The 23,938-nt window shown below is 47.0% G+C and overlaps 2 protein-coding genes across 2 annotated transcripts; one reads left to right on the forward strand and one right to left on the reverse strand.

The window, feature by feature from the left end:
* The first annotated feature begins 158 nt into the window (after positions 1-158).
* On the forward strand, positions 159-4,032 carry LOC105903373 (catechol O-methyltransferase-like). The gene is made up of 4 exons (XM_012831124.3): positions 159-602; positions 1,250-1,522; positions 2,231-2,427; positions 3,207-4,032. The coding sequence occupies exons 2-4, from the start codon at positions 1,276-1,278 to the stop codon at positions 3,510-3,512; spliced, it is 750 nt and encodes a 249-aa protein (XP_012686578.2). The 5' UTR covers positions 159-602; positions 1,250-1,275; the 3' UTR covers positions 3,513-4,032.
* On the reverse strand, positions 3,871-20,570 carry pcdh12 (protocadherin 12). Its single transcript, XM_012830845.3, has 4 exons — positions 16,445-20,570; positions 13,891-13,982; positions 12,223-12,371; positions 3,871-5,627 (listed from the first exon to the last, which is right to left on the reverse strand). The coding sequence occupies exons 1-4, from the start codon at positions 19,358-19,360 to the stop codon at positions 5,206-5,208; spliced, it is 3,579 nt and encodes a 1,192-aa protein (XP_012686299.2). The 5' UTR covers positions 19,361-20,570; the 3' UTR covers positions 3,871-5,205.
* Between the last annotated feature and the right edge of the window lie 3,368 nt (positions 20,571-23,938).

Raw genomic sequence — 23,938 nt, forward strand, 5'->3', positions numbered from 1 at the left:
ACGAGTCGTACTTGTGCGTGAATTGAACTGATGTTTCCATCTGATTTAAATGTGGAACCTAGCTTTGCATAATTGGGCGTGTATATTTAAACTCTCAGACACTGCTTGTTATGAATACCTTATGTTCTTATCATCAGACCAGAGCACATACTGTAACCCTACCAAGATTTAAAAGCTATTTAGCGTTGGCATGACGCTGGCATTTTTGGTGTCGCTATGTCTTTAAGGTTTCTAGGATACGCAACACATGCTCCTTTACACTTCCGCGATTTATTCAAGGAAGAAAATACCTGGAAAAGACTCGAACAAAGCTTAGATAGTGATCTATAGCCATAGCCATGTGTCTTTCTATGTATATGTCTATAGCTCACCCTTTCTGGGTTAGTCTGTAAAACAGACGCGTGTTCTTGACAGTTGTCATATGTCTTTGGCACATTCATAGCCAACTCCTGACATTCACAAGCATCGGTAGACTGACACATAGGTCATGCTGAATTTAGTCAGATACGTTTTTTTCACTTTGGTTTAAATTACCAAATATATGACAGTTCGGACTATTACTCTAGCAAGCACTATCTACAACATTGTAGGTCTATAAGGTGGTAAGTAAGCTATTGCGTGTTTTTTTCTATGAAATGTTAGGCTGTTGGAAGTGTATGCCACCAGCGTAAGGTTAGCCCAACTATTTTAGGCAGTTGGCAGATTGTTAGGCAGTTGGCAGATTGTTAGGCAGTTGGCAGATTGTTCATGGCTGCGTGATTGTATGTGATCTTTAAAAAGTCAAACAACTGATTCTCAATGCTATGGGATAACACTAGGAGGCCATGTTTGCATCAGCAGCATATGGTGAGATTTTTAACAGTTACTGACCACATGAAGACAGTCAAAAGATATGAGACTGGCCGTCACTAAAATCGTATGTAGTGTGGTTCATATTAAATACACGTACTAAAGGAGCTTTATTATAAAGTATTTTATTGAAAATAGTTAGATTTGTTTCTAATTCGTGTAGTTTCGTACTGTAGATGGCGCCATAACATTGTTATTGCATGCTACGTTTTTCTCAAATGATCTTTGGACTTTAGCATGCAGGTTAGCCTTACACGGTGCTGGAGAGACTTCTGGGGCTGTTTTAATTGAACAACTTATTGGAAGTAACTTCCTCAAACTTATTGTTAAAATGGGCCTTTTGAAAACCCTTGCAAAATTGTGTTTGTGATGCCTGAACCATTCACCTACTGCCTTTCAGCATTTCCCCCCAGATCACCTGTGATAATGTCCCTGCTATTTGCCTCGCTGCCCGTGGTGGTCATAGTGACAGTACGTTACGGGGCGGAGTTGTTAGCTTTCTGCCGACAGCTGTTCACCCAAGCTGTGAAGCTCACCCGTGGGACAGTGAGCATAAACAAGACCCATGCCTTTGTTTTCTCCAATTGCACTCATGGACAAGTTGACAGTGTGCTGGAGACTTTCCACCTGTATGACCTCACATATCCCTCGCTGTGCATTGGCCAAGTTAAAGGTTAGTCCAGAATGACTGTGGGCCTGTCACACGCTGCTGCTGATATCATCCACATTTGAGAGAAACACACACATGCACGCATCTCACTGAGAGAGAAAGACAGGCAGAAAGAGAGAGAGAGAGTGTGTGTGTGTTTGGTGTGGCACAGCCTATTCCATAAATCCTTTTCAAATGCCTAGCCAACCCTCTTAATGGAACATGTCTTGGCTTTTGGCTTTTGTAAAAGTGTGTGCACACAGTGTACAAGTATGGACGTATTTATACGCATGCACCTATCAGTCTGCAGAATATCTAGTGCAGGCTTGTGAAGATTATCTAAATATATCACAACTTAATGTCACTGTCACTGTCACTGTAATTATGCTCACTGTCACTTAATGTCAGTTGTTAATCTGACAGATCAGTTTCTCAAGTCTGGAGAGGATATTATGGGTAATTATGTGTAGTGTAGATTTATGCTGGATGCTACCGCATTGTCTCTTGTAAGCTGTGTCTATTGAATTGTCCTCTCATTGTATTCACTGCTGTTACCAATTTGTAACAGAAAGTACAAGAGAAATGTGTGTTAAAAAGTTCCTGAAGCATGCAAAAAATAAACAAGATATATGAACGTGATGATCATTGTATTATACTTGAAGCCATTTCCCTGCAAGAGTAACAGAATCACTAGTCTCCTCATTTATCTTCGGTACTCTCTGTAATTTCCAGGTGAGTTTCTTGATGAGGTAGTGAGTCGTGCCACCCCACAGTGGGTGCTGGAGTTGGGGATGCATTGTGGGTACTCGTCGGTCCGCATCCTCCGTCTGTTGGGCCCCGCTGGAAGGCTGCTGACCGTAGAGCAGGACCCCGAGACGGCTGATAAAGGGGAAGAAATCATCCTAGTGGCGGGCTTCAAACACCCACAGGTGAGGCCTCAAGGGAAAAGCTCGTCTGGCCCTGGTTGATCTGCTGTTGTGGATGGATGGATGGATACTTTACTTATCCCGAGGGAAATTTAGGACATCCAGTAGCTTACAACTCACAAATAGTAGTGAAACTTACAAAACACAAATACACACAAATAGTAATGAGACATACTAAACAATAATTTCAAACTAAGTTGCAAAAGTTGTAGTTGAGGCCGCAATAATACATCTAATATAGATAATAACTGAAAGGCTTTTCACGTTAATTTATCATTTAAAAAAGAAGATATGGCATGTTTATGGCCAGAGACCCAAGTCGACTATGAAATAATGAATTGTCCATACAAATCTAGGCTGACAGAGGGCGCTGCTGTCCTGGTAACCAACAGCTCAGTTGCACAAGAGATCAGGGAGCTTTGTTACAGTGTTAGAGCCTAGATACTTGAGGTCCTTTTCAGACATTTGCTGAGGAAAGCTCAAGAGAGCTGTGTTAGAGGTCCTAACTGCACGAATATTTTCAATGTGTAAATTATCTTTATGTATTTACTTTAATGGGTGTCTCTGTGTTCTTAACAAAATAACTGACCTGCAGACCAAATTTGACTGAAGACTGAAGGCCTACTACTAATGTAAAATGGCTGAATGATGTCAAACAGAAGCACTGATGATACACATGTACATGTATTTTTCTAAAAACACTCAAGAACTCTCATTGCTCTGCACCCCCCCCCCCCCCCCTTCACTCCCCTGCCTTCTCTTCTCCTGATTCTCTGATATAGTTTCAGGTGTTGGCGTGCCCCTCAGCAGAGGCTGTTACGGGGATACAGGCCCGCTTGGGTGTTGCCCAGCACCTGGACATGGTTCTGATGGATCACGACACGGGGCAGTACCTAACGGACCTGCTGGCCCTGGAGAGGTGTGGCGTCCTCACCCCGGGTTGTGTGCTCCTGGTGAACCACGTCTTCTGCCTGAAGGGAAGACCCTTCCTGGAACACATCCAGGCCCGGCCACAGTGCTACGCCCAGTGCAGGCAGCTACAGGGGATGATGGAGCTGACGTGGAACAGGGCGTCAGACGTGTGTTAGGGGGGTGAAGGAGCGGATGGAGTCATGGATGGTACAACCCCAGACTGGTGTTTGCTGATAGCAGTCTTCCCAGAGTGACTGCTGTCAGTGTTTGCTGCAATAAAGCGATTAGATGCTGTGAAGTGAAAGCGTTATGAAATGGAGGTTTTATGCTTCATTTAAACAGTGAGGAATGAGAAAAACAGAAATGTTTTGTGTTTACAGTCATTGCATGGCTTGGCTGCTTTTTTATGTTGTGTACATTTATATGGAAATGATCTGTAATGATTTCAAAATGATTTATGGGTGTTCTCGCTCAGAACTTCTGAGTGGGCACTATCGCAAAGTGGAATGACGTTCATGACCCAAAACAAAGGGAATTGTTTATCATGTTTTATTTTATCAAAATGTTATACAAAGAGTTTATTTACAAAGTGCTGTATGTTTGGATAATGGAACAATAGCAAATCTCAACATTCCCGTGTTACTGAAATCATTACATCTCTTACAATAACTTATATAAAACAGTTCCATAAATGTTGGATGTTTTGAGACTGGATGCATTTCAACTTGAATTCTCAAAATGCTGTTACAGTTTCGTTCCTGCTTTAAATAGCATATGATGAAGAGGATTCACCAGTGCTGCCAAGACAGCGGCATCCGAACTATGTGAATTCTAATATTTTGATTATTCATAGTGACGAAATCCAAATATTATACAATCACGGACAAAAGTATTTACATGGGACAGAAATCAGTAGGAAAAAACAACCACAACGTACGTGTGTGTGTGTGTGTGTGTGTGTGTGTGTGTGTGTGTGTGTGTGTGTGTGTGTGTGTGTGTGTGTGTGTGTGTGTGTGTGTGTGTGTGTGTGAGAGAGAGAGAACATGTGCCTGTGGAGGAGGAAGTGGAGAGCGGCGGGCCCTAATGGGCTCTACTGTGGTTCTGGCATGTTCTCTGGAATGAGACCCAGAGCTCGAAAGTGGAGGTGTTATCTCTGGCAGTGAAGACAAATGGCTATTTCCCTTCTCTGCATTTGTAAGGTCATACACCCTAAAACAGACTTGTGAGAGTGAATAGCACCAGTTTGTTCACAAAAGAAGTCAATATCATTTGCAATGTTGTTGCTATCATATGCTGTGAAAGGAACAAGACAACTTTTGTTCCTTTATCTCTGGGAAGTGTACACTCTCTTTAACATTGTCGCAAAATACACAAGTACAGAGGGTCATTCTGATGTGAAGAGGATTCAGAATGAGTGTTCTGTTGTCTTCAGATGGCCTTGACCTGTCCTCGCCTGGCCAGGATGCAGCGTTGGAGTGGGGAAATAGCGGCTTTTGTACATCCGCAGTAACGTCCCTGAATTTCTCAGCGCAAGCAGAGCAGGGATTGCAGCTCTTCCTTTCGCGGTGGAGTTTACTGAGTCCACGGCCTCCTTGGCTTCCGCAGCCAAAACAATAGAACAAATAAAAACCTTCAGACATGGAAGGACGCTCTCAGAGAAGCACACTACTGAGCAGGGTTGATGAAAATGAATGTCTTTCAATGGCACCACTCTCAGGAGAAGTTTGCTAGTAAGCATTCGCTGAGCAACTTTTGAGGTTTTATGTGGAAATAACACTAGATGAAAGCAGCCTACTTAGACTAGAAGAATGTCTCCAAGCGGAACCACCCTGAAAAGTCAGTGACTTTGACAGTTCCTCCTTACGCCTCTTAACCAGAGGAGTGCATGCTGGGAGCAGGGTACTTGTCGCTGCCGGCAGGGTGCCGTGAGGGAGAGACGCCCCCTGGTGGCGGTGGGTCCAGGCCGAGGGAGCGGCGGTAGGCCGCCGACAGTCTGTACAGCACCTCGGCGGAGGGCCGCGGCTGAGCGTCAGCCTTCTGCGTCAGCAGCATCTCGAACAGCGTGCTGACCTCCGACAGCAAGGCTCCGCCCAGCGGGCTGCCCTTCTCCAGCGTTTTACCGAACGTGGAGAAGGAGGAGGTGGAGTCGTCGGCTCCGCCCTGTGAGTCATGACGATCGTCAGGGGACGGGGGGCCGTCCGGGATGAAGACGTTCTCGTGGTAGTCACCAGCTAGTGGAAGGGAGAGGCGAGCTATCCAGCCCGGGTCAGGCACATCTGCAAACACATCATCTGGGGAAAGAGAGAGAGTGGTCAGACTGTGCATCTAAAGGCAACAGAGAGAGTGGTTAGACTGGGCATCTAAAGGCTCAGTCCTCAATTATAATCCACACACTGAGGGGTAGAGCGGTTAGACTGAAGGTTAACACACAGAATCAGTACGCTGTGTGACTATTGGGTGATTTTATACATTCAATGGGACTCTAGTCAGACAATTGTTTGGTATGGGTATCACCGTCCTCTCATGACCTATGTGTGTTCATGGACATGTTTTACAATTTATATGATTCATTGTGCTGTTGAAACTTATACATCTATCTATAAGACTTCACATCACTGATGCAGAGTTCAGATAAAAAACAGAGATTTTCCAAATCCCATTTCAACCCTGGCTTTTGTCTCCTGTCAGAGAGGATCTCTGGCAAAGACAACATAATGATTTTCACTCAGCTCAAAATAAGGAGTTGTTTGTGGCCAAAAAACAGGATGGGAGGAAACGACAGGAAGAGAAGCGCGTTTATCTTTATTTAGTGAGGAGGCATTTCCTGCGGCAGCTTCTTTCCTTGGAAGGGATGGGGTTTGGAGTGCACGTTTAGACACAGGCTGGTGTTTTAAATCACGGAGGGCGACAGAGCTGAACCACGGCTCGTTCTTTCCAGGGACTGTTCCCCACAACCAGCAGTCACTCTCACTGTTCCCTGTGGTGGTCCAAACATGGATGCCTCATCGTCTTACATTTACATTTACATTTAGTCATTTAGCAGACGCTTTTTCCCAAAGCGACGTATAAGGGAATTGAAGTCTTAATTCAATCCACTAAGGAAGAGCTGGAAATTAAGCCAAATTAAGTAGTAAGTCGTTTTGGTCTAAAACGAGCATGCTAACAACCTAAAAATGGCAAGACCAGCTAAGTTAGCAATGATAAAGGCATGCTAGCATGCTAACTAGTTTCTATTGGCAATATAGTTTGTAAGATCATGCTTTTCTTACATCTATCAATTTTTCCATCCTGGACCACAGCACTACCATAGTGCATAGTCCAGGTGGCTAGTGGGAACTACGGGTGTGTTTATTTGTCCTTAACCATACATGACCATATACCATCAAAATTAATTGATGATAGCAAAACTAGCTGGTAGGTAGCATATTTTTGTTGCTTTAAACATAGTTTCATTCCATGTTGTCCTGCACTTTGGCACTACAAGGGCTATCACATGCCAGGGAAAGCATAGAGGAGATAGTAATGTATTATGAAGGGGGTCTTGACCAAATGAATGGCAGTCATTTTATTTCATCAAGTCATTTAATTAAATTCAAGTGGCTAAAGAATGCAGCCAGGTCCAGCTGTGTATTGTGACCCCATTGCTTACTATAAGGTGTGTGTGTGAGTGAGTGAGTGTGTGTGAGTGAGTGTGTGCGTGTGAGTGTGTGCATGTGAGTATGTGTCTGTGTATGTTTGTGTTTTCTTGTGTCTGCTGCTCAGTTGAATGAATTCCCCCCGATTCCAAAACCCTGTCCCTCTTTAACTGGATTCTCCTTGGACAGATCTAATTAGTCTCCTGGCCCATAAAAACCCAGCCTCTGGCCTACTGGCCTTGTGGTCAGCTGTAATCTAATAGCCCTTGCCTAAAGCCTTGACAGGACACACACATACTCACACACACACACACACACACACACACACACACACACACTCACACACACACACACACGTGTTCGCCAGGCCCCCCAAAAACCACAGTCCCCCTTTCATCTGAACACCAGCACCCCCACGCCCGCCTCCACACAGACCTTGAGGAGGGCAGCCCTCATTACAAAGCCAAACAGACTCTCCTCTGCAGATTATGTTTATCCTGCATATCAGAGAAGCAGCAGTTCAACTCTGTCTCTCTCTCTCTCTCTCTCTCTCTCTCTCTCTTTCTCTCTCTCTCTCTCTCTCACACACACATACACACACACACAAATTCCTCACACCAATCCCCAACGGCCTGTTGTGGGGTCAAACCCCCCATTACAGATAACCATCGGGTCTGAAAGTAGCCTGGAGGTGTTTGTTTTTGAATGGGAGGCTGTGCACCTCAGAGAGAGAGTAAGAGGGATCTCACTGCTAAGCTGGATTCCTGCGGCCCGCAACCCGCACGTGAGTCATCAAACAGACTATGGCCACAACCACAACCACGGCCACAGCCACAGCCACAGCCACAGCCACAGCTGAAGCAATCTGGAGCTGCTTTCATCTTGTGTCATTTCCACTCAAAAACCTCAAAAGACCAAAGAGGTTTGAGAATCAGTGCTTTGCGAGAAAGAAAAAAGAAAGGAAAAGAAAGAAACAAAAAACCAAAATGAAACCGCGAGTGTTGAACAAAGGAGAGCCGTCTCTACACACACACACACACACACACACACACGGGAGGCGGCTGTGGGTGTGTGTTTGAGTGCAGAGGCGAGGAGGCAGGCGGTGATCAAACACGCCCGCAGCCCACATCACAGATGACACACTTGCCAGCCCGAAACCTCCCCTCCCCAGGGTTCAAGTGCAGCCATGTTAGAGCTCCCTCTCTCTCCTCCCTCCATCTTTTCATCCTCCTCACTTCACACACAGGCCGCTCTTCTGTGTGTTTTTGTAAGGGCAGGTGGGAACACTTTGTCTTTTTTTTTACCTGCAACGTTGTTTTCTCTTTGGTGTCTTTGTTTGCTTTCCATCTGTCTTTATTTATGTATTTCTTAGTTTTTGTATTTTCGTTTTTTTTTCTTGTGTCTTCACAACGTTCCCTGTCTGAATTGTGTTTCTTGTTTCCCTTCTGTGTCCATGTTCCTTTCTGACCTGAAGTCTTTGGGGCCTCCTGGTTCTGTCAGTCTCAGGGGCCTCTGGACTGCTTCTCCTTCCACACCCCCACCCCTTTCTCATTCTCCCCAAACCCCCCAACTTCTCCTCTTCCCCCCACCCCCCACCTGGTCTGCTGCCACCCTGCCGTTCATTAAAAGTTAATTAGAGAGGGGGAACCTGGCGGGGAACTCATTACTCTCTCAAAAAACAATTTGGTTCTTATTGGAACCAGAGGGACCGTCGTCTGGCACCTACAGCAGCGGACCATGTGTCAGAGACTTCAGACAAGGTGGGCGATGGGGGAGGGTATGGACCCCAGCCACAACAACAGCACCCCTACCACCGTGCCCACGTTCAAACCGCACCTACACACAAACTCAGCCACACGTGATCATGTGATTATCTCTGGGGTTTCATTTCAAATGGGTTACGTGTTATGAGAGAAATCATTTATTCTTTCACATTTACATATGTATCATATGAGCAGCGAGGATGTTGCTTATGTGTGTTGCTTTATCATTCCGATGGATGAAACAAGGTTGTACAACAATGAGAGAGTTACTTTATTAACTGAAGTTTTTTTTTGTTTAGCCAGATATGCAGTGAAAGGTTATTGTGGCTAAATGGCTAAGGTCATGTCTACTTAACTCATTGTCTCAGCCTGTTCATGTTCTCCCTTTCAAACGTCTCAGCTAGTGTAGGGGAGGAGAAGTGGGTTGGCTGACAGAAACTAATCCCAGGTCGAGCCCCCGCACAAAGCCACCTGTGATTAATCATGGCTATCTGGTGGAGCTCTCCCAGGAGCGGTGATATGGAGAACAGACAGAGGAATGCAGGCCTGAAAGAGCAGAGCGGTCTGCAGCTTAAGGGGAGATATGGAGACCATCAGATCGCTCGCTTTCAAAGACGGACCACAGAGACGTGAGATGTGCAAGAGACAAATTTCCCACACACACACACACATGCACACACAAATGCCACACACACATACCTATACATTTACACACGTACATATATACAACCACAGGCCCACCCACACATGCACACATATACGGACACACACACACACACACACACACCGAGACATGTACTGTACATGCATACACAAATACAACCACAGGCCCACCCACACTCACACATACACACAAACACACGCATAGAGAAATACATATACACACAAACATATGTGTAACGGCATGCTCAGATACACATTCACACAGTCACATGGACATACCCAAATACCCAAATAGAAACGTACCCCTACACATATGATCACACACACACACACACACACACACACACACACACACACGCACACACACACACACACACACACCTCCCCCATACACAATGATCTTTCTTAGCTCATGCCATCATTGTGTCCTTCATTCACACAGACAGAAAGAAGAAATGCAATGTGATACACACCAATACCAATCTCTTTTCATAAAACACTGTCCGGGGGATTTAATGATGAGTGTGTGTGTGTGTGAGTGAGTTAGTGTGTGTAGGAGGGTGAGTATGGCTCTGAGACCATAGGATGGGATTACTCCCACAGAAGGCCCTCTCCACACTACAAGTGGCCACAACACACTCAGGGAAAACCAGAATATGTACCCAGAGGAGTCAGAAGACAACAGGAAAGCTCAAACATACCCGGAGGACACAGAAGACAACAGGAAAGCTCAAAGATACCCGGAGGAGTCAGGAGACAACAGGAAAGCTCAAAGGCTGACCGCACCTTTCCTCATGCTTGCCACCCTAATTTACTATGACTAACAGCGCTAACAGATGCCCCCCTAGGGCAGAAGGTGTCTCAGGTGTGACACTAGTGATGGGCATGGATGATTCTTACACGCACACACACACACATCTCCCCCTCCAATCACACACACACACACACACACACACACACACACACACACAAACTAACACGTACACACACACACACACCCGCATACAGTGGTACATTGATCTCATTCTTTTCAACACCCCTATCTGTGCTTGCGGTGTGTATCTCACACAGACACACATATTCTCTCACTCACTCACACACTCACACACACACACACACACACACACACACACACACACACACACACACACACACACACACAGCAGTGAAGTGATCTCATTCCTACACCTTACTGTGAATACAACCACAAAGCTTTTAAAGGGCTTCTACCCAGCTCAAACCCCCCCGCCCACACACACACACACACACACACACACTTTAAAGATCTCTTTACTATGTGATCTGGGGTGCACACCACATTCACATTCAAGACCAAAAAACAAACACGACTTTGATTTAAAGGAACAAAGGTGGCCTCGGAGTGAAAACGTGACCATGAGGAGAACAATACCTGGAAGGAACTCCATAGCAACCCTCGCTCCATATAGGCAGAAGCGGGGGTGTAAAATCCCCCCCCCCCCCCTCCATACAGAAACACAAAAGGAACCCTGCACCCTGGTACATAGCTGGACTGCTCTGACACAAATGTCAAGGTGAGAATCAAAGCTCCGTTGTATAGCCCACTGTGTCTGTCAGCTGAAACAACACAAAGTGCTGTTTATCTGTCAGTGGCCGGGGTTAATTTTCCTTTGGACTCAAGCTGACTCAGTTTAGAAACCAAGCTCACTTATGAAAACATTTGGAGGGGGGGATAGCAACCCAGAAAAATTGAAAGCTGTAGTTCACAACTCCCTACCACAATGCAGAGAGCGAGACAATGAAATCACCAGTTAACTAGGCCACTCCTCTGTGACCCCAGAGAATGCCATGAGCCTCGGAGTTTAACAGGAATAGCTTTGAAGACACAGAGAAGGAAACAATTAAATCCCTCACTGACTGCATCCAGACCCTAAATACAGAATCAGACACAACAGACAGTGTGTGATGCTGAGTTTGTCATCCATGATAGACCTAACTACTAATTAACTACGGCCACTCCCCCATTTCCTGAAGGAACTGCAACTTTGAGGCTTAGACTTAGTCTCTTCACTATAATGCAGAGCGGAACAATACAAGCATTTCCAAATCACCAGTCAGTTAAGTTAGTTAGTTAGTTTATGGCCCCATAGTATGAGTCTGATTGGTTCATGCCATGACCCCCTTGGTGATAAATGTGAATGAATTTGAAATCACAGAGATGGGAACAATACAATTTGAGTTGTGGTATTGTATAATTATAGTTAAGGTATTTGGCAGATGCTTTTGTCCCAAGCAACTTACAAAACATTAGATCAAATAAGTAAAAACAACGATGAGATAATTAAGTAATAAGCATAATTCAATTAAATTCATGAAATAATATTAACAGTAATTTCAAAGTAAAACCATACATTTTTATTTTTATACATACATAAACTACCAAAACTATGATTAATTTAATCAAGTATGCTTCAAACAAATGAACTAATAAGACAAATGCTGTTGTGCGATCTCTTGCTGCTGAGAGATGCAATAAAATTGCATTGCAATAGTCTAGTTTAGAAATAACCAGGGCCTGAACAAGAAGTTGTGCAGGATATTGAGTGAGATAGGGTCTGATCTTCCACATATTATAACCGACAAGACCTCGAGACAGAAGCTACATGCTCAGAGAAATTAAGTTGGTTAACACGTGAACTTGAACTAAGTTGTTCCTCATTGAAGGAATGAATCAGAGACTATAGAGAGTGTGCAATGCTGAATCTGTTCTCCATGGTAAACTCACTATGTGACCATATTAAAGAAAACGGCGGCTCTGAGGCCCAAGCCGTGGTATCTGCTCTCACCAGCGCTGTTGAGCAGGTGGTGGAGGCCCTCCTCCAGGAGGGGGTCCACGGGCGAGTCCCGACCGGCCTCCCAGTCCACATCGCCGGCCTCGCTCTCTCCGTGTCCACTGTCCTTGGTGCTCAGCCAATCAGCGTCCTGCGCTCCCAGTCTTCAGGGGAGGACAGGGAGGTGGGAGGGAAGAAGGAGATGAGAGAGAGAGGAGAGGTTGAGTGAGAATGTGTGTGGGAAGTGAATGTGGGAGTGTGCACATCTGCAAAGGGTATTGAGACTAATACAAATCTACAAACACACACGTACATGCACTCCCACACAAACACACAGAGAGAGAGAAAGACACATGCATGCACGGTTACACAAACACACAGACACAAACACACACTTTGGCTCTCTTTCTCACACAGGCACACACACAGTGCTATGTAGGGAAATCAACACAATCAGTAGTTGAACAAGCTCAATGAGCCCACAGACAGGAAATCACAGCAGCCTGAACTATCAGCAGACTCTGATAAAGGGAGAGCAGAGTAAACATCAAACAGACCCTAACACACACACACACACTACACGTGAAACACACACAAACACACACACACATACACACACACACACACACACACACTACACGTGAAAGACACACAAACACACACACACTGCACATCACAGACACACACATACACACACACACACACTACACATTACAGACACACAAACACACACACACTGCACATGACAGACACACACACACACACACACACACTACACATGACAGACACACACACACACACATTACACATGACAGACATTCACACACACACACACAAACATACACAACACATGCCAGACACACACACACACACACACACACACACACACACACACACACTACACATGACAGACACACACACACACACTACGCATGACAGACATCTTACTCATGTCTTACTCAGAAGTCACCAGTCACATAGACATAAAGAGACATTAACAAATGTAAACCATACCACAACACACACAACTATATCCGACTGACATCAGACAGGAAGACGTTTATCATTCGCTATCTGTAGATAGGCAGCTACCATACACAATTCCTTCCTTTGTTCTGTAGTTCATATCAGCATGGATCGAGTGATTCACCCTCAGGTATAAAAGGGAAAACCTAGAGCAAAGGCACTGACTCTGAAAGCTCTAGTGTCTGAAATACTAAGGACCCAGGTTTCCAGGTTAGGATGACACATGAGGTTATCAGTGAGTTATAGCAACAGTGTGAAGTTTACTCCTGTCGTCTCCTGTTGGCAAGATGTGAGTCAGGCCTTTGAGACACACACACACACACGCACACACACACGCACACACACACACACACATACCACACACAAACACACAAACACACACACAGCACACTTGCTCCAACTTGTGTCCCGTGTCTTACGCCTGCACTGAGCCATCTTGACGATCAGGCAGCTCTCCTACTTCCTGTTTACGAGCCCCCAAACACCTGCAGACCTCTTAAACACAGTCCAGCCCCTGCAGGGCCGCTGGGAGACTAGTAACGAGCTGCTCCCCATAAACTTGTCAGTGGCATTGGTCTTTTTTTTCCCCCTTTCTCGTAATGGGGCAAAGTAATGCCTGTTGCATTTTCCTTTCCTTTTGTGTGTCCTGTCGCTTACCGGCCGTTGCGCTGGGAGTACTTGTTGCCTCGGAAGTTTGGTCTTGGCTGGAACTGGCCCTGGTGAAGGAGCGAGAGCAGCTGAGAGACCTGCTGTAGAGACACACAACACACAAGGAGATGGAGAGGTCAGTCAGGCAGACCAGAGATGTGACAAGGAACAAATTAGATAAAAGAGAAAAGAGATCAGTATGACCCAGTTTTAGAGGAGGAGAGGGAGAGCATCGGTCTGTTTGCTGGTTGCCAGAGAGAGTACATTTTAAAAGATGACATTGAAACTCAGAGCCAAAGATGAGACAGGGGCTCACACTTGGAGGTCTTAGATTTGGTTTAATGGACTATTTAAATACAGAAAAGTTGCATAAACAATAACTCACACAAAGAACCTTCATGTAGGAAATACATTCTTTAAAAGCCCACTCCTTCTTCATGGGTGAAAATTGCAACAAAACTACAATAGAGCCTTGAAGGGGATTCTATAAGGAACATTCATAAGAGAATTCTAAGAGAGAAGTATGGCCATTGTCTAAATCCAAATAATACGTAAAACTAACAGCGTGTACACTACACACATGTTGAATTGTGTATTATTTTCACCTAGACAATATATAAGGAAATATCCAGCATGGCATCCACCTCACCAGCTTTCCCAGAGTCATATGACTAATCAGGGCCAATCAGAATTTGCTGTGAGGCCTTTTGTTTGTTATGGGAGCGGATGCAGGCAGTGATGGACGTATACCGAACGAGAGAGAGAGGAAATGTTGGGGTATTGTGGAGACTGGTGGTCCGGTATGTGTGTGTGGGTGAGGGGGGCAGTGTGGTGTGTGTGTGTGTGTGTGTGTGTGTGTGTGTGTGTGTGTGTGTGTGTGTGTGTGTGTGTGTGTGTGTGTGTGTGTGTGTGGGTGGTGGGGGTCTCAGAGTCAGAATGGTCCAGAGGAATGGGGAAGGGGAAGTCATTTTTACGCTGAGGCTATTCTCCTTCAGACGGTTTCCTTCCAGGATGCATCGCTGAAACAGAGAGCGGTGAGTGGGGAGAGGGGGCCCTGGTGACATTTTATCCCCTTGTTGCTGAAGACCTTTTCTGGATGCCGCTCAGAGCCAAAGTGCCAAATGGGGCGAGTGGGTGAGGGAGGGGGCAAGTGGGTGAGGGAGGGGGGCGAGTGGGTGAGGGAGGGGGGCGAGAGGGTGAAGGAGGGGGGCGAGTGGGTGAGGGAGGGGGGCGAGAGGGTGAGGGAGGGGGGCGAGAGGGTGAAGGAGGGGGGCGAGTGGGTGAGGGAGGGGGGCGAGAGGGTGAGGGAGGGGGGCGAGAGTGTAGGAGGGGGGCGAGAGGCGAAAGGAAAAGGAGGGTCAGAATCCACACTCTTCCTGCCCTTTACCACCAAACTCACGTGAGGCCTAACACCCTGCCAGGCTCTTTGTTCCCTTAAATAAGCACATATACACAGACACACACATATACACACATACCTATATATACACACAAGCACACACATACATGCACTCCCTTATACTCTCACACACATACTCAATCACACACACATACAGAAACACAGGAGGTGGTTCTTCGCAGGCAAAAATGCATACATACATACATACATACATACATACATACATACATACATACATATATATATATATATATATTATTATCCTAGCATCAGGGAGGACTCAAGGTGACTTTTTCCATTTCCCAGTGCTACAGTTCTCAGCTTTTTCAATATACTGCATGTTCTTGAGTCTTTTTTTAATATACTGTGCGTTCTTGAGGCTTTTTTTAATATACTGCACGTCTTTTTTTCGATTTCCTTTTTCATACTGTATTGTTTGCAGTACAGTTGATTCAGCTGCATCAGCTCAAAGCAAAAAGCTTCAAGGTCCATTTCTTTCCAAACACAGTTTAACCTTACTGAGATGACAGATCTAGGCTAACTTCAAGAGGGATTTTCTTCTTGGAGAATAAACTATACCTATTCAGTTACTCTTTCTTTCTCTTAGTCTCATTCGTTTCTATCTCTCTATCTCTCTCTCTTTTTTCTTTCCCCTTCCTCCCTCTCTCACATACAGTCCTTCCATGCTTCTTCCTTCAATAAGTCCCTGTTATGTGATATTATTGAGTTATTATTGAAGTCTGGCAGAGAATTTTCCTCTGAGGGCAACTGGGGGGGTTGGGTTACTGTCTGTGACACCGAGGAGGCTGAATAAACCTAAATGCTTTAACTCCATCAGCTGTCCCCCTAGGCTGTGTGAGACACACACCAGACCCAATAACAGACTGCCCTGCTGGGCAAGCACGCATTCTCAGCTACCCCTCGCTTGGACTTCCAGAATATCGAACATGGACTCTGAGGAAAGTTTCTGAAAGCAAGTCTCTTCAGCAAAACACTTAGCTCATAAAGATACAGCATTGGTAAATAAAGTTTTTGTCTTAAATAAAGATGTGCCTTGTAAATATAATATAATATTAGATACTATACTATAATACAATATAATAATGCATGATCTGTAATATATAGGGTATATATAGGGACTTTTCGCCTCCTGTGTTTTCTTACCTGTACTTCAGGGGAGGCAGACGACAGCTCAATGGGGCTGTTCTCTCCAAAGGCAGCCATGGACAGACGCACCAGGTTCCTCAGCATCTGCCTGTGGTCGTGCTCAGCCTGTCTGCTGTGGGAGTCTGAGTTCTTGGGCCTCCTGAGCGTCGCCTGAGACACCGCCGGAGAGAGATTTCCCTGCTGACTCTCCAGTGTCCCACAATGCACCTCTGCATTAGCGTGGCGCTTCAGAGTTCCTGCCTGAGAGAGCGAGGACATGGTGGAAGAGGAGGGGTTCCGCGCCTTGCGGAGCGTCCGGTATGGCGTGCCAGGGGTGTGGGGAATATTCCCGTCAAATTCAATGCTTCCGGGCTTTCTCAAGGTTCTGGTCTGGTTGAGCGGGAGCGTCATGTTTGCATCTAAGGTGTGATTGAGGGCCAATCGGGAGGTTTGCGGTGTCAGGCTGAACTGGCTTGCGGTGTGGAGCTCCATCGGTGGTGGAGATGGAGTTCCAGAGGAGAGTGGCTGGGCCTCGTCCTCCGAGGCGACCTCTCTGCGCCCCCTCAGGGCTGGCACCAGCTGGATGTCGGTCTTTCTGATGTGCTTCTGGGGCCGGCGAGGGTGGCGCGTGTAGGTTGACTCCGCCTGCCTGCAGTTGTAGGCGTGGTTGTCTCGTTTCTCTGGGCGACAGAAGGTGGTCACCAAGGCGACGGCCAACAACAGAAGCAGGCAAGAGGCACCAAGGCAAATGGCCATCAACATGGTGAAGCTCAGCTGGGCCTTCTGTCCCGGAGAGGAGTTCTTGAGGTGGTCCAAGAGGTTGATGAAACTGACCTCAAGAGTTGTGCGGGTGACAAGCACTGGAGAACCCATATCTGATACAGCAATGTCCACCTTAAACGTCTTGCCGATTAAGTCAGTGGCGTTGGTGGTGTTCACGTAGAGTTGCCCTGTTTTGGTGTCCAGCCAAAACAAACCAGAAGGGTTCCCATCGACAATCCTAAAAAGGATTTTCCCATTCAGGTCTGAATCCAGATCCTGGGCTTTGATAGTTGTGGCTAAGTAGCCCTGGTGTCTGTGTGTCGAGGTCCGATTGGTGGGAAGGAACACTGGCCTCTCGTTCGTTCTCTCGGCCATTTCAGCGACTATCTCGCCTTTGTCTGCATTCACGGGTACACTAACCTTGGCCACACCACCCTTGGGAGGGGGGTCTGTGATTTCGGGGTAGTTGTCGTTGTCATCCAGGAGCTCAATCAATACTGTGGTGCTGCTGGTGTGAGGGGGATGACCATGATCAATGGCCTCCACAACAAACGTGTAGATGCGGGATTCCTCAAAGTCCAAAGACTGTTGGACTGTGACTACACCAGTGGTGGGGTGGACTGAGAATGAAAACGAGGGAGTGCCCAGATCATTCGACTCACGGATGGAGTAGGACACCTTGCCACTGAGATCCGAGTCAACATCACTGGCCTCTACAGTAAGAACTTGAAAACCAGGTTTGTTATTCTCCTTGAATGTGGCTTTGTAGTGCGTCTTGGAGAAGACAGGGGCATTGTCGTTTTCGTCCAACACACGAACAGTTAGGTAGCGTACACAAGACAGAGAGGGCTGGCCGTTGTCCCGGGCGAAAAGTGTCAAGTTATACTCCATTGTTTTTTCACGATCCAAAGTCCCGTTTGTGACGATCATGTAGCTGTCTCCGTGGATCCTCTTGAGACGAAAGTGTCCCGATCCGTGCTGAATGTGAGTACGCACCTCACCGTTTTTACCAGAATCTGCATCTGAAATCATGACCAGGGCCAGGAACGTCTCGTTGGGCGCTTCCTCGGAAACAGTTGCCACAGGCGAATCTGGTGGTGTCCAGGTAACATGTATCCTCGGAGCATTGTCGTTCACGTCGAGTAGCTTGACCTGTAGCTTGCAGTGCGAAGTGATGGCATTAGGCCCAAAGTCCCGTGCCTGGATGTCCACTTCATATGAGTCCTTCTCCTCATAGTCCAAGGGTCCTACTAGGGTCACAGCCCCAGTTTGGGGATGCACACTGAAAATCCTTTGGACATCCGCTGGGGCGTGCTTACTGAGGGAGTACTCAATTTCCCCGTTGGCTCCCTCGTCAGGGTCTGTGGCCTGGAGGTTGATGACGACTGTCCCACGGCTGGTGTCCTCTGGGAGCTCCACGGAGGGCGATCCGTCCTCAAACACTGGACTGTTGTCATTGGAGTCCAAGACGTGGACCCTCACAACGGTCATGCCCGATCTGGGCGGGTTCCCCTTGTCAAAGGCCAACACTGTGAGGTCGATGGAGGACAGGACCTCCCTGTCCAGCTCTTTGATCACCACCAGCTCGGCCTGCTTGGTGCCCCCGCTGCCAGTCTTCACATCCAGGGCAAAGTGCTGGCTGCTGGATATGGAGTAGGTCTGCAGTCCATTCGCTCCAGCATCTAGGTCCACTGCCCGCTCCAGCGGGATCCTCATCCCGAGAGAGGCCATCTCTGAGATCTCCACGTCCTGCTCGGGGCTGGGGAATGTAGGGCTATGGTCATTCAGGTCCACCACCTCCACCCGCACGCGCAGGAAGTGCATCGCACCTCCCTTCCTGTAGAGGATGCTGAAGGCGATCTCGCAGTGGTCCGCGCCACGGCACAGCTCCTCCCGGTCCAGCCTGCCCAGTGTCGACACCTCTCCGCCCCGCGCTGACACAGCGAAGGGCAGGGCTTGCCCGCGCTCCACGACCTGGAAATCCTCCAGTGACCCCTGATCTCCTCTCTGACGCAGGTCGTCGGCCAGCCGGCCCACCTTTGTTCCAGCTGGCTGCTCCTCCAGAACACGGTAGGTGATGGTGTGGGGAGTCGGGTCCACAGACTGGGCCCAACACACCAAGCACAAAGCAAGAACCAGAACCACTGCTTGGTTGAGAGAGTGAGCCAGCATTATGACTGTGTGTGGTAGTGATGCCTTCTGAGGTAAACTAACCTGAAGGCTCAAAAGAGCATTCTAGAACGCACCGCTCTGTTGGAACAGAGTGCTGTACAGTCTGGTTATTTCTCTCCTTTTCTCTCCCCTTTTTTAGATTTACTGAAATTGCCAGTAATTTAGACAAAGAAAAAAAAAGTGATAAGCACCCTTAATTACAGATCTCTAGGAAAATACAGCTATTCCTAACTACTACTGATAATAATAGACACAATACATAAAACAGTGATGTACTTGAAATTAAATTTAAATACAATCTAAAAAGTCACTGAAAAGTGTTTGCTAACTTTGCTAACATCCTATGAAAATGATCATTATCATTCCAAAAGTAGAAAATGTAATACAAAAAACAATCTTCACATTTTCTAAATTTTTAAAAAGTATCTCAACTATTGTCTAAAATCAGCAAAGCTCTTTGTGTTACACACTAACCAATGTTACTCCTATTGTTCCTCTACCCCTGACAATAAATCAGTAGCGTCTGAACACAGTTATCCTTAAGCCCCCTCAGCTGGAGAATCCCTTGAGCTGGACTCACTCACTCTGACACACACACACACAGGCTGCCGCTGGCTCCAGGTCTCTCCCTGCTAGTCCAACTTCAGAGCGCTTAGAGTTGCCAGAGTGAAATCTGGAACTTTGGGGTCTGTGATGACACTTGCAGGGCGGGATTAAGGAGTCTCAAGGCCAATCACAGCTCGTGGGACGGGCGGAGAGGGTTCCAACAGACCCTCCCCTTCAGGCAGTGAGTCAGAAAAAAAAAAAGATAGCCCGGAGGAAACTGGGCAGGAGTTAAAACAACATCGGTGTGCTTTTAGTGAAACGTGATCCCACCTCTCTCACTTACTCACTCACTCACTCACTCACTCCCCTCTCTGTCCTCCACCAAACTCCCCCGTTCACACATCTTTACCTTTTTCCCTGTCCAAATAAACATATCTAAAGTTCTTAACCAGGGGGGTAGTCTTCAGTCACAGGGCCACTGGAGTGGATCAGGACTAGACCCACGGAGACCCTGAGGTATATCGGGCCACGTCTGACCATGTTTGTTGAATGACATGCAGCCTAAATCTGTCTGGCACATTGAAAACACAGATAATGGACACAGATAAAATATACGGGCAACTTCTAACTTGCCGGAGGCAGAGACTTTTACGCAATGTCAGATATATCTGAAGATTTCCTTTGTGTGTGTGTGTGTGTGTGTGTGTGTGTGTGTGTGTGTGTGTGTGTGTGTGTGTGTGTGTGTGTGTGTGTGTGTGTGTGTGTGTGTGTGTGTGTGTGTGTGGATTTGTGTGTGACATGAAGACATTTGAGCTGTTATTGTTCGAGGGCATTCCTCTAACTTGCCATAGTTAAAGTGTTTACATGAAATTTGTAACCGCAACGATGAGACAAAACTAACATTTCAGTCGCAAGAGATTAGAATCATGGTAAAAAGTATCAATTTCCAAGGTGATGTGGTTTCCACTGTTTTAGCAACACAAAAAGTATCAACTGAACAACGCATTCAAACGCTTTGGTCCCACAGGAATGCAAGCTAGCTATCATGTCCAAATACAACAAATAAGCCTCCATCGAGATGGGTTCATGTCAAAATACAACAACTAAGCCTCCATCGAGATCATTATTCACGGTCCACGATCATTATGTAAGTATAAATCATAGCACTTAAGAAAAATCAAGCAGTGCATCACAGCACATATTTTACAAAGATTATCTCTGTAATATCTTTTTATTGGAAAAATACACTTTCGCCTTCATAAAACAGCAGCGTTTATTATTACTTCATTCTTTGGTTATGCTCACATGGTCTCCTAGAGCAGGTCCTCTGTCCTGTCTACATGGTTACCCTGAGTACTGAGTACTCTCTGCTCCTGAGTGCATGGGGGGTTGTTGGCTTTTGCACTCACACATGTGTTGTTAAAGGCCCCGGGCCAGGGGTACTGTGCACTGAAGAGCAAAGAGCAGGGGAAGTTAGCACAGAACCACTTCCCGCTCCGCTTGGGGGTCCATTAAAACAAACAGGTCCGTTAACCCGCGGGCCAATAAAAGCTTTTCCCAGAGTGATAGCAGTGGACAGGGATATAAAGCTGTGAAAGATGAGCGGGGAGATTGGGCATCTACCCTCCCTCCCAACCACTTGTGTGTCCTCGTGGAGAGACGAGGCAGATAAGCGAATGGGACGAAGCCTGTGGCCATATAAATTAAGGGTAGACCTAAGCACTGAGAATGGTGACATAAGCACTAAGACTGGTGACATAGGCACTGAGAGTGGTGACATAGGCACCGAGAGTGGTGGCATAGGCACTGCGAGTGGTGACATAGGCACTGTGAGTGGTGACATAGGCACTGCGGGTGGTGACATAGGCACTGTGAGTGGTGACATAGGCACTGCGGGTGGTGACATAGGCACTGAGAGCGGTGCCATAAGTGCGGCCCCACAAGGGCTCGGGTCAGCCGATACAATTACTCCCTATCTCTTAAACAAACAGCGTATCCTTTTCACAAGTAAAGCTCCTTTCCTCTACGTAATGAACTCCATTTGGGGAGAAGCACAAGTCACACAGACCACCGCAGAGCCCTTCTTTCTCCTTTCCAGCTTGGTGTTGTGAAAACGGTGTGTGTGAAAACGGTGTGTGTGGGATAGAGAATGCGCAACTATGAGAATTAAGGAGAAATGCCTTGTGTGTGTGTGTGTGTGTGTGTGTGTGTGTGTCTGTGTGTAATAAGGCAGCTTGCAGGTATTGTAGCTCCCCCGACAACTCATCTGAGGGGGATTTGGACGATCGACTTCTGATGGGAGGTGGGTGTATAATTACCCGAGCTAAGACAGGTAAACTGTGGGATTTAAGTGTGTTAATCTCCCTCTCTTTCCTGCCCTGGACAAAAAAGACTCCCTGGGAGTTTGGGAGGAGACGTGGTGGTGAAGGAGGAGGATAAGCCCGGCAGAGAGCGAGAAACCCGAGTGGAGCATTACTGCAGAGCTCCAGGATGATGATCAAGTAACGAAGGTGGGGGGGGGGGGGGGGGGGGGGCTATGTCCTGAGGAAGGATTTTGATGAAGACGGGGTGGGAAAATGGCAGATGTGCAGAGAGGGGGGTGAGAGAGAGGCAAAGAGAAAGAGACAGAGACAGAGACAGGGACAGGGACAGAGACAGAGACAGAGACAGAGACAGGGACAGAGACAGAGGCAGAGGCAGAGACAGAGACAGAGACAGAGACAGAGGCAGAGGCAGAGGCAGAGACAGAGACAGAGACAGAGGCAGAGGCAGAGACAGAGACAGAGACAGAGACAGAGACAGAGACAGACAGAGACAGACAGAGACAGAGGCCGAGACAGAGAGAAGAAAAACAGTGAATTGGCAAAGAAAGAGAAATGACACCCTGTTGAAATGGGATCTACTAACTGCAACAAAAAGAAAAGTCACAAGGGCAGAAAAATACAGCCGCTTCCAACAGTGCTTCTGCGGGTGTCCTACTACCCTACCCAACCCTTCATTCTCCAGAGGTAAACACCACAGCGGGGGCGCTTTGGGGTCAAAATGATATTTCTCCCTAAATGCAGCCTGCTGAACACAGACTATCTGAACAATGTGAGGAATTTCAGCTCAGACATGCACGTCTCCCCAATACATGTATTTACATAGCCATTAAACATCTTTAAATGCCACCTAGCAACCAGAGTGAATTTTTTTTTTACAACCTTCAACTGGGACGGCACAGGGAAACTAGAGTTCGACTAGTACTTCATGCATGCCAAGGTTCTCAGAGAGAAAGTTCCAGATGGTGCCAGCATTGGTGTGACAGAGTGTAAACACCGAGGACTAGGGCGGTGTCCAGTTTTGTTTTCATCTGTCGCGCTCTCTCTCAGAAGAGACACAGACCATGCAGCCAGGAGACAGAACCATGCTATCAGATGAACACTGGGAGGCTTATCTTTGACAGTAAATGATGTGAGCACACACACACACACACACAGAGAGAGAGAGAAAGAGAGAGAGAGAGAGACAGGGAGAGAGAGAGAGAGAGAAAGCGAGAGAGAGGGGGGGAGAGAGACAGGGAGAAAGAGAGAGAGAGAGAGAGAGACACACACACACCATTACCGCCACCACATATGCCCAGCCTTTTAGTGGGTATCAGATGTTTTTTTCAGGGAAGGCTCTTAATTCCTCTTGTCTGGCTTCCACATTTCTGTTTGATGTTTTTAGAGGATGTGCCTGTGTGTTTGTGAGTGCGTCTGTCTGCCCATTCCTGACTGTTCGCCAGCACTCCATGCCACAAGTCCCACCACCACATCTGTGCCCCCCCCTCTAATCCACCACCTCCCTACATCCAGACCCTACACCCCTCCTCCACCCCCACCCCCACCCTCGGCCCCCAGCCATTTCCCCCTCTCTCTTCATACAGTATCCCAGCCGGGGTCTCTGGAGCTAAACATCATTGTGCGCGGATAACAATAGCCCCTGTGACACGGAAACAACAGGAAGGCTAGAGATGTGCGCAGGCAGACCGCGGATCTGTGCGGAGGCGAC

Source organism: Clupea harengus, chromosome 20 (genome assembly GCF_900700415.2).
Source record: "Clupea harengus chromosome 20, Ch_v2.0.2, whole genome shotgun sequence".
Lineage (NCBI taxonomy): Eukaryota > Metazoa > Chordata > Actinopteri > Clupeiformes > Clupeidae > Clupea > Clupea harengus.

Bases quoted from the DNA above. Each gene is read 5' to 3' on its own strand.
- LOC105903373 (XM_012831124.3), top strand. From the start codon at position 1,276: ATGTCCCTGCTATTTGCCTCGCTGCCCGTGGTGGTCATAGTGACAGTA. The intron at 1,523-2,230 runs GTTAGTCCAGAA...TGTAATTTCCAG, and splicing joins GTGCATTGGCCAAGTTAAAG to GTGAGTTTCTTGATGAGGTA. The intron at 2,428-3,206 runs GTGAGGCCTCAA...TCTCTGATATAG, and splicing joins CGGGCTTCAAACACCCACAG to TTTCAGGTGTTGGCGTGCCC.
- pcdh12 (XM_012830845.3), bottom strand. From the start codon at position 19,360: ATGCTGGCTCACTCTCTCAACCAAGCAGTGGTTCTGGTTCTTGCTTTG. The intron at 13,983-16,444 runs GTAAGAAAACAC...GTGTCTCTACAG, and splicing joins CTGCCTCCCCTGAAGTACAG to CAGGTCTCTCAGCTGCTCTC. The intron at 12,372-13,890 runs GTAAGCGACAGG...CCTCCCCTGAAG, and splicing joins TACTCCCAGCGCAACGGCCG to ACTGGGAGCGCAGGACGCTG.